Here is an 11,284-nt window from a genome sequence, read left to right on the forward strand (position 1 = left end):
TCTCCTCTCTCCATGCAGACATCTCCCTCTGTCACTCTTCTCCTCTCTCCATGCAGACATCTCTCTCTGTCACTCTTCTCCTCTCTCTATGCAGACATCTCCCTCTGTCACTCTTCTCCTCTCTCTATGCAGACATCTCCCTCTGTCACTCTTCTCCTCTCTCCATGCAGACATCTCCCTCTGTCACTCTCCTCCTCTCTCTATGCAGACATCTCCCTCTGTCACTCTTCTCCTCTCTCTATGCAGACATCTCCCTCTGTTGCAGGGTGCAGGGGGTGAGAGTCAGTGTGGCCACACTGTGAGCGATAGCCATGGCTGTCCCTGATCCTTTTGAACTCCTTAGTCCACTGGCAACGTCCCCTCCACTGGTCCTCTCTGCCTCCGCCTCCACCTCCGCCTCCACCTCCGCCCCTGTCCCTGCCCCTGGCCTCTTCCTGCAGGCCCGGCGCATGGCCGAGCGGAAGCTGTCCGTCACCAAGCAATAGACTACTGGGTCCAGGCAGCTGTTGAGGCTGCTGAGGGTCACAGTGGCATGGTACGCCAACACCTGCTGTGCTCTGTCACCCCCCATCCGGAAATACACCAACGCCTGGCGCACGTGGAAGGGCATGAAGCAGATGGAGAAGACAACCAAGACAGCCACCAGGAGCCTGACTGCTCTGGCCCTCCGGCCCTGGCTCTGAGGCATCAGCCTGGGGTCGGTCAGGGCGCATGCCACCCTGAGTGTGAATGTCACGATGACCACCAGGGGGAGCAGGAACTCCAGGAAGGACAGGGCAAAGAGGGCGGTGAGTCGGCAGCATGACGTGGCCTTGATCTCCAGTTCCGTGGTCTGGAAGGAGTAGGTGACCACCACGGCGAGGAGCCAGATCCCCACACTGACTCCCTTAGCCACCCCAGGGCTCCTCCAGCGGCGCCCGGCCCCGGCCCACACCACGGCTATATAGCGGTCCACGCAGATACTGGTGAGGAAGAGGATGCTGCAGTACATGTTGACGAAGTAGCTGAACGTGTGAACGTAGGAGCAGGCCAGACACCCTCCACCGCTGTGGTAGAGGGCAATACGGGCAGGGAGCGAGAGCGCCACCAACAGGTCAGCCACCGCCAGGTTGATGGTATAGACCACAGGGGCGGAGGAAATCTGGGAGGGCAGGCAGAAGATGTAGAGGGCCAGGCTGTTAAGGACCACACCCACCACGAACATCAGGGTGTTGACCACCATCAGTGTCACCCACAGGCCGTAGAACTCCTGGTACAGGCCCTCGTCCAGGTGGGCTAGTTTCTTCAGGTAGGGCACCCCCCACTGGGGGTTGGAAGTACTGTTTATGTATTCAGGTGTTGCATTGACCACCAAGGATATGAGAATCTCCATTGCTGCGAGGCAGTGATGGACTGCTTCTGAAAAACAGTAATACAGTATTGTCATCATATGACAGTATAATACGAACAACATTGAGTTTCTCAGTGAGTACAAGTAATATGCTCTTTAGAACTGTAATCACTAGAACAGAAAATTGCCCTTAGACCACAACAATTTGACTGTACCCTCCATGGTATGCTCAACAGGGATATTTCTGCACCGTTAAATATCTGCTTTCATAGTGAAAATAAGGTCCTGGGAGGAAATGACCAGAGCTATTTCCTCCCTTAGATACACACTGGAAGAATGTGAGAGCATCACACGTTTCTTTATCTTGGCCATACATGAACGGGCTGTGTAGACTTTGTAAATCTGGGCAGGAACAGGGGATTAGGCCTAGCGAGTCAGCATACATGGTGGTGATGCAGAGTGAGGGTAGTGTGTCCCTCATCACACACTGTAGATAAACACACTAAATGAACTAATGTAGCATCTGAATGAAAAGCGGTCAACACTAGTCTAATGTTATACAGTATGTAATAATACTAGGGTTTTTGTTAGTCATTTTTTATGACAGATTGTGTGCAGTTAATAGACTTTTTTAGGATAGAGAATCTCTTCAGTACCCTGATCAGATGTCCTGGGCCATAGCTAGTTCTGACCTCTTCAGTACCCTGATCAGATGTCCTGGGCCATAGCTAGTTCTGACCTCTTCAGTACCCTGATCAGATGTTCTGGGCTATAGCTAGTTCTGACCTCTTCAGTACCCTGATCAGATGTCCTGGGCCATAGCTAGTTCTGACCTCTTCAGTACCCTGATCATACATCCTGGGCCATAGCTAGTTCTGACCTCTTCAGTACCTTGATCAGACATTCTGGGCCATAGCTAGTTCTGACCTCTTCAGTACCCTGATCAGATGTCCTGGGCTATAGCTAGTTCTGACCTCTTCAGTACCCTGATCTGACATCCTGGGCCATAGCTAGTTCTGACCTCTTCAGTACCCTGATCAGACATCCTGTGCCATAGCTAGTTCTGACCTCTTCAGTACCCTGATCATACGTCCTGGGCCATAGCTAGTTCTGACCTCTTCAGTACCCCGATCAGACGTCCTGGGCCATAGCTAGTTCTGACCTCTTCAGTACCCTGATCAGATTTTCTGGGCCATAGCTAGTTCTGACCTCTTCAGTACCCTGATCAGACATCCTGGGCCATAGCTAGTTCTGACCTCTTCAGTACCCTGATCAGATGTCCTGGGCCATAGCTAGTTCTGACCTCTTCAGTACCCTGATTAGACATCCTGGGCCATAGCTAGTTCTGACCTCTTCAGTACCCCGATCAGACGTCCTGGGCCATAGCTAGTTCTGACCTCTTCAGTACCCTGATCAGACATCCTGGGCCATAGCTAGTTCTGACCTCTTCAGTACCCTGATCAGACATCCTGGGCCATAGCTAGTTCTGACCTCTTCAGTACCCTGATCAGACGTTCTGGGCCATAGCTAGTTCTGACCTCTTCAGTACCCTGATCAGATGTCCTGGGCCATAGCTAGTTCTGACCTCTGCAGTACCCCGATCAGATGTCCTGGGCCATAGCTAGTTCTGACCTCTTCAGTACCCTGATCAGATGTCCTGGGCCATAGCTAGTTCTGACCTCTTCAGTACCCTGATAATACGCCCTGGGCCATAGCTAGTTCTGACCTCTTCAGTACCCTGATCAGACATCCTGGGCCATAGCTAGTTCTGACCTCTTCAGTACCTTGATCAGACACCCTGGGCCATAGCTAGTTCTGGCCTCTTCAATACCCTGATCATACATCCTGGGCCATAGCTAGTTCTGTCCTCTTCAGTACCCTGATCATACATCCTGGGCCATAGCTAGTTCTGGCCTCTTCAATACCCTGATCAGACATCCTGGGCCATAGCTAGTTCTGACCTCTTCAGTACCCTGATCATACATCCTGGGCCATAGCTAGTTCTGACCTCTTCAGTACCCTGATCATACATCCTGGGCCATAGCTAGTTCTGACCTCTTCAGTACCTTGATCATACATCCTGGGCCATAGCTAGTTCTGACCTCTTCAGTACCCTGATCATACATCCTGGGCCATAGCTAGTTCTGACCTCTTCAGTACCTTGATCATACATCCTGGGCCATAGCTAGTTCTGACCTCTTCAGTACCCTGATCAGACATCCTGGGCCATAGCTAGTTCTGACCTCTTCAGTACCCTGATCAGATGTCCTGGGCCATAGCTAGTTCTGACCTCTTCAGTACCCTGATCATACATCCTGGGCCATAGCTAGTTCTGACCTCTTCAGTACCTTGATCAGACACCCTGGGCCATAGCTAGTTCTGACCTCTTCAGTACCCTGATCAGATGTCCTGGGCCATAGCTAGTTCTGACCTCTTCAGTACCCTGATCATACATCCTGGGCCATAGCTAGTTCTGTCCTCTTCAGTACCCTGATCAGACACCCTGGGCCATAGCTAGTTCTGGCCTCTTCAGTACCTTGATCAGACACCCTGGGCCATAGCTAGTTCTGGCCTCTTCAATACCCTGATCAGACATCCTGGGCCAAGCAAGTTCTGTCCTCTTCAGTACCCTGATCATACATCCTGGGCCATAGCTAGTTCTGACCTCTTCAGTACCTTGATCATACATCCTGGGCCATAGCTAGTTCTGACCTCTTCAGTACCCTGATCAGATGTCCTGGGCCATAGCTAGTTCTGACCTCTTCAGTACCCTGATCATACATCCTGGGCCATAGCTAGTTCTGTCCTCTTCAGTACCCTGATCATACATCCTGGGCCATAGCTAGTTCTGACCTCTTCAGTACCCTGATCAGACATCCTGGGCCATAGCTAGTTCTGACCTCTTCAGTACCCTGATCAGACATCCTGGGCCATAGCTAGTTCTGACCTCTTCAGTACCCTGATCATACATCCTGGGCCATAGCTAGTTCTGACCTCTTCAGTACCCTGATCAGATGTCCTGGACCATAGCTAGTTCTGACCTCTTCAGTACCCTGATCAGACATCCTGGGCCATAGCTAGTTCTGACCTCTTCAGTACCCTGATCATACGTCCTGGGCCATAGCTAGTTCTGACCTCTTCAGTACCCTGATCAGACATCCTGGGCCATAGCTAGTTCTGACCTCTTCAGTACCCTGATCATACATCCTGGGCCATAGCTAGTTCTGACCTCTTCAGTACCCTGATCAGATGTCCTGGACCATAGCTAGTTCTGACCTCTTCAGTACCCTGATCTGACATACTGGGCCATAGCTAGTTCTGACCTCTTCAGTACCCTGATCATACATCCTGGGCCATAGCTAGTTCTGACCTCTTCAGTACCCTGATCATACGTCCTGGGCCATAGCTAGTTCTGACCTCTTCAGTACCCTGATCAGATGTCCTGGGCCATAGCTAGTTCTGACCTCTTCAGTACCCTGATCATACATCCTGGGCCATAGCTAGTTCTGACCTCTTCAGTACCCTGATCATACGTCCTGGGCCATAGCTAGTTCTGACCTCTTCAGTACCCTGATCAGATGTCCTGGGCCATAGCTAGTTCTGACCTCTTCAGTACCCTGATCAGACGTCCTGGGCCATAGCTAGTTCTGACCTCTTCAGTACCCTGATCATACGCCCTGGGCCATAGCTAGTTCTGACCTCTTCAGTACCCTGATCTGACATACTGGGCCATAGCTAGTTCTGACCTCTTCAGTACCTTGATCAGATGTCCTGGGCCATAGCTAGTTCTGACCTCTTCAGTACCCTGATCAGATGTCCTGGGCCATAGCTAGTTCTGACCTCTTCAGTACCCTGATCAGATGTCCTGGGCCATAGCTAGTTCTGACCTCTTCAATACCCTGATCAGACGTCCCGTGGTGTTCATGTTAGCTGATACTGTATTTGAGACACTGCTGTGCATGTGTAAAAACGGTGAGGTGTGATGTGGCGAGGTGTGACGTATAACTGCATTAACAAACATATCACTATGTTCTACAACATGATACTTATTTTAGTTACATGAATATACCAATATATCTGACACTTGAGTCAGTTCAAGTGCTCCATAGTTTCCATTGGCTTTAACACAAATCCTAATCCTAATAGTCTGCTCTCACACTCCCACGTGTATTATTAGTAACGCTTCATTGAAATATTCTATCCTAATGCCTACATTCGTTTTCCATAAACTTGGAAGCACGATACACTTAAACCTTTCAAAAGTACACTCTTATATAAAAGAGTTAGGACGGAACTTCCAGATAGAACTTCCAGATAGAACTTCCAGATAGAACTTCCAGATAGAACTTCCAGATAGAACTTCCAGATAGCTGTCAGTGACGAATACGGAGCTCAGAGAGAGCGTCGTACTTCGATGGCAGTTCACAAAATGTACTCAACCCTTACCAAAAACCTTGTGTCGCACAAACCATCGCCCAAAAGAACAACTTGTTCTTAACAACTTAACCACTTGTTAAGACGCAGTGCACCTCTGTGTGGTCTGGGGAGTAAGTGTTCAGTACGACAATGAATGAACTAGTATTCAGTGGACTAAGCCTTTCTAGAAATGTCAAGTGCAGGTAGCCAATCTGTTGTGAGAGAGTTATCTCATTATGCTCGTCTGTCTCACTCTCTCTCTATCTCTCTCTCTCTCTTGCTAAGACAGAATTTTTTCAGAGCATTCTCCATTCTGAGAATATTTTTTTACATTCCGATGCACCTATATCACTACATCTCCACAATGTATTCATTAGTCACATTCAAAGTGTATCAAAATAACATCATCAACTTCAGCCAACAGAAAACTCCTCCAAACTTACCTGTTTCAAGGATAGAATCACGTGATAACCTGTCAAGAGTGGGTGGATGTAGATCTTCGCTATAGCCAGTTCATTTAGCCAATCAGAGTCCGGAGACCCGTGTAGCCTCTGTCACCTTGGACTCTTTCTAAAGTATGTCCTGGGTACTCAGAGGTCTTATTATAGGAGATATCTATATAATGTATCTTCTCACTCCATTGTTGAGCTGAGAGGGAGTATTTCACACCACAGCACACCATGTCAAAATTATTTTAGGATTGAAAATCATTTTATGTCCATTCCCTGTAACAAACCATCTCCTTTAGAGGCTTGGATTATCCTTGGGTTTGAGATTTTCCTGTCTCAATGTCTCTCTCTCTCTCTCAGAATCAATCAATCTCTGAAAGTCTCTCTACATCCTTTAAATCGTTCAAGGTGCATCTTCATATCTCCCAGTATGTTAGATTTCACTAGGCAGTCTCCCAGTGTCCAGTCTCTCAGACTCTCAGTCAGTGTACTCCTGCCTTGGGCCTCTCTCCCTTTCCACTCTACTCCATCACTGCAGTGGAGTCCCCCGGCGGTACTAATCCCATTTCCCCCTGGGTTAGGACACTAAAGGAGGAAGAACCTCCCAAGTTTCCTTCAGCTGTGACGTCACGGCCCCAAGGATTAGGGGCTCTGCTGCTCCTGGACAAAAGTGTTTGTGTAAATAAAATGATTGAATACAGTAAATGAAGTAGACATTAGTATAGGCCATGAAATAAATACATGGATAAGTGGATATTAGTGCCTGGAACTAAAGGTAACCACAAAGATATTTTGAGCATTTCAAATGGGCCTCAAGAGATGCCATCATGGTGTGTGAAGAGGAAGGTACTTCAAGTGGAAAAGCATTGTTTAGCTCACAGTGGCTAGCTGTCTTTGCTGGGGTTTCTGACTCAACGAGGGCCTGTCTATGTAATGACAGGAGTCTAAGCACATAATCTTGCTCAACAGTTCACATACCAAGCCTAGACAGAAGGATAGCAAGTGTCAGCAAACGAGAACATATAGAGGGTGGTGGATTGCATGGCTGTATAGGGGAAGATACTATGGGAGTAGTCGTTTGTTCGCTATAAAAATGCTAAATAATATTACATGAGATTGAGCTGATATTGTGAAACTGTCTGGAGTTATGACGGTTTCACAAAAGTGCTGATGTAGACAGGATGGAGTGATGATGTAGACAGGATGGAGTGATGATGTAGACAGGATGGAGTGATGATGTAGACAGGATGGAGTGATGATGTAGACAGGATGGAGTGATGATGTAGACAGGATGGAGTGCTGATGTAGACAGGATGGAGTGATGATGTAGAAAGGATGGAGTGATGATGTAGACTGGATGGAGTGATGATGTAGACAGGATGGAGTGATGATGTAGACAGGATGGAGTGATGATGTAGACAGGATGGAGTGATGATGTAGACAGGAGGGAGTGATGATGTAGACAGGATGGAGTGATGATGTAGACAGGATGGAGTGATGATGTAGACAGGATGGAGTGATGATGTAGACAGGATGGAGTGATGATGTAGACAGGATGGAATGATGATGTAGACAGGATGGAGTGATGATGTAGACAGGATGGAGTGCTGATGTAGACAGGATGGAGTGATGATGTAGACAGGATGGAGTGCTGATGTAGACTGGATGGAGTGATGATGTAGACTGAGGAGAGTGCTGCTGTAGACAGGATGGAGTGATGATGTAGACAAGATGGAGTGATTATGTAGACAGGGTGGAGTGCTGATGTAGACAGGATGGAGTGATGATGTAGACTGGATGGAGTGATGATGTAGACAAGATGGAGTGATGATGTAGACAGGATGGAGTGATGATGTAGAAGGATGGAGTGATGATGTAGACTGATGTGTAAATGTAGACTGGATGGAGTGATGATGTAGACAGGATGGAGTGATGATGTAGACAGGAAGGAGTGATGATGTAGACAGGATGGAGTGATGATGTAGACATGATGGAGTGATGATGTAGACAGGATGGAGTGATGATGTAGACAGGATGGAGTGCTGATGTAGACTGGATGGAGTGATGATGTAGACTGGATGGAGTGCTGATGTAGACTGGATGGAGTGATGATGTAGACAGGATAGAGTGATGATGTAGACTGGATGGAGTGATGATGTAGACTGGATAGAGTGATGATGTAGACTGGATGGAGTGATGATGTAGACTGATGTGTAAATGTAGACTGGATGGAGTGATGATGTAGACTGGATAGAGTGATGATGTAGACTGGATGGAGTGATGATGTAGACTGATGTGTAAATGTAGACTGGATGGAGTGATGATGTAGACTGGATGGAGTGCTGATGTAGACAGGATGGAGTGCTGATGTAGACTGGATGGAGTGATGATGTAGACAGGATGGATTGATGATGTAGACAGGATGGAGTGATGATGTAGACAGGATGGAGTGATGATGTAGACAGGATGGAGTGATGATGTAGACTGGATGGAGTATAGATGTAGACTGGATGGAGTGATGATGTAGACAGGATGGATTGATGATGTAGACAAGATGGAGTGCTGATGTAGACAGGATGGAGTATAGATGTAGACAGGATGGATTGATGATGTAGACAGGATGGAGTGATGATGTAGACAGGATGGAGTGCTGATGTAGACTGGATGGAGTGATGATGTAGACAGGATGGAGTGCTGATGTAGACAGGATGGAGTGATGATGTAGACAGGATGGAGTGCTGATGTAGACTGGATGGAGTGATGATGTAGACTGGATGGAGTGATGATGTAGACAGGATGGAGTGCTGATGTAGACTGGATGGAGTGATGATGTAGACAGGATGGAGTGCTGATGTAGACTGGATGGAGTATAGATGTAGACAGGATGGATTGATGATGTAGACAGGATGGAGTGATGATGTAGACTGGATGGAGTGATGATGTAGACAGGATGGAGTGATGATGTAGACAGGATGGAGTGATGATGTAGACAGGATGGAGTGATGACGTAGACTGAGGAGAGTGTAGATGTAGACTGGATGGAGTGATGATGTAGACAGGATGGAGTGCTGATGTAGACAGGATGGAGTGATGATGTAGACTGGATGGAGTGCTGATGTAGACAGGATGGAGTATAGATGTAGACAGGATGGAGTGCTGATGTAGACAGGATGGAGTATAGATGTAGACAGGATGGAGTGATGATGTAGACAGGATGGAGTGATGACGTAGACTGAGGAGAGTGTAGATGTAGACTGGATGGAGTGATGATGTAGACTGGATGGAGTGATGATGTAGACAGGATGGAGTATAGATGTAGACTGAGGAGAGTGTAGATGTAGACTGGATGGAGTGTAGATGTTTCCAGTCTATAGCCTACTTTCCTCTTATAACACAGAAATAGATAGAAGGTTTCCGTTAGGATACTGAGGTTACTATTAAGACGAGCACTAGTCTTGGTCTGGTTCCAAAAAATATATTACTCTTAATTTGCTCCACTTGTTCTGTAAACGGTTCTGTTTTCTAATTTATCAAGTGGACTGAGGGAATGGTATTATTTTAGTAACTTGGCAGAATGCCTTGGTGCTCCAGAGTGACGAATACAGATTTCAACCTCACTGTACATTAACCAACCAGGCAGATGGATATACAGCACACTGATGGCATCCAGGTTAAGTACAGCGGACATGGTGTATAGTGCAGTACATGGCTGGTTTAAACCTGGGACTTGACCAATCACCACACCTCTACACTGACAGATTCAGTTCAATTACATCAAAATGGCCCTGGTCATTCAGTTGAACAAATACCTCTCTGAAGAGTTGAGGTGAAATCCCAGTTGTTGACTAATCATTATACTGTCAGTACTCGTTGATTTCTGAATAGAATAAGATGTAAGCTTTCTTTTATCTCATTCTGGCAAATACACCAACATACAGGTAGGTCTCTCTGAGGACCAATATAAAGTGTCTAGATATTTTCCTTTTCCTCCACTGGGAGTAGGTCACAAATCTTGCTGCTGTGATGGCACACTGTGGTATTTCACCCAGTAGATATGAGAGTTTATCAAAATTGGATTTGTTTTCGAATTCTTTGTGGGTCTGTGTAATCTGGGAGAAATACTGTATGTGTCTCTAATTTGGTCATATAATTGATAGGAGGTTAGGAAGTGCAGCTCAGTTTCCAACTCATTTTGTGGGCAGTGTGCACATAGCCAGTCTGCCTACGGCGGCCTCTCTCAATAGCAGGGCTATGCTCACTGAGTGTACATAGTCAAAGCTTTCCTTAATTTTGGGTCAGTCACAGTGGTCAGGTATTCTGCAACTGTGTACTCTATGTTTAGGGCCAAATAGCATTCCAGTTGTCTCATTTTGTTAGTAAATTCTTTCTAATGTGTCAAGTAATGATATTTTTGTTCTCTCATGATTTGGTTGGGTCTAATTGTGTTGCTGTCCTGGGGCTCTGTGGGGTGTGTTTGAGCCCCAGGACCAGCTTGCTTAGGGGACTCTTCTCCAAGTTCATCTCTCTGTAGGTGATGGCTTTGTTATGGAAGGTTTGGGAATCACTTCCTGTGCATTATTTAGTGTTTACATTGTACACTGAGGATATTTTTTTCAGAATTCTGTATGCATAGTCTCAATTTGGTGTTTGTCCCATTTGATGAATTATTGATTTGTGAGTGGACCCCAGACCTCACAACCATAAAAGGCAATGGGTTCTATAATTGATTCAAATATTTTTGGGGATGTCGAATGATATTCCTTTTTATGGTGTATAAGGCCCTTCTTGCCTTGTCTCTCAGATTGTTCACAGCTTTGTGGAAGTTAACTGTGGTGTTCATGTTTAGGCCGAGGTATGTATAGTTGTTTGTGTGGTCTAGGGCAACGGTGTCTAGATGGAATTTGTATTTGTAGTCCTGGCAACTGGACCTTTCTTGGAAAACCATTATTTTTGTATTACTGAGATTTACTGTCAGGGCCTAGGTTTGACAGAGTCTGTGCAGAAGATCTAGATGCTGCTGTAGGCCCTCCTTGGTTGGGGACAGAAGTACCAGATCATCAGCAAACCCTTCAATTTCTCTCTCTGTCCC

General features: G+C 46.7%; 1 protein-coding gene across 1 annotated transcript; it reads right to left on the reverse strand.

The window, feature by feature from the left end:
* Nucleotides 1-238: 238 nt before the first annotated feature.
* LOC135551348 (G-protein coupled receptor 20) lies at nt 239-1,372 on the reverse strand. Its single transcript, XM_064982569.1, has 2 exons — nt 422-1,372; nt 239-385 (listed from the first exon to the last, which is right to left on the reverse strand). The coding sequence occupies exons 1-2, from the start codon at nt 1,370-1,372 to the stop codon at nt 239-241; spliced, it is 1,098 nt and encodes a 365-aa protein (XP_064838641.1).
* Nucleotides 1,373-11,284: the final 9,912 nt, after the last annotated feature.

This window comes from Oncorhynchus masou, chromosome 13 (assembly GCF_036934945.1).
Source record: "Oncorhynchus masou masou isolate Uvic2021 chromosome 13, UVic_Omas_1.1, whole genome shotgun sequence".
In the NCBI taxonomy this organism is placed as follows: Eukaryota; Metazoa; Chordata; class Actinopteri; order Salmoniformes; family Salmonidae; genus Oncorhynchus; species Oncorhynchus masou.

Excerpts from the sequence above, each read along its gene's own strand:
- LOC135551348 (XM_064982569.1), bottom strand. The coding sequence starts at position 1,372 with ATGGAGATTCTCATATCCTTGGTGGTCAATGCAACACCTGAATACATA. Across the intron at positions 386-421 it reads CCTGCAGGAAGAGGCCAGGG|GCGGAGGCAGAGAGGACCAG; the intron begins GCAGGGACAGGG and ends GCGGAGGTGGAG.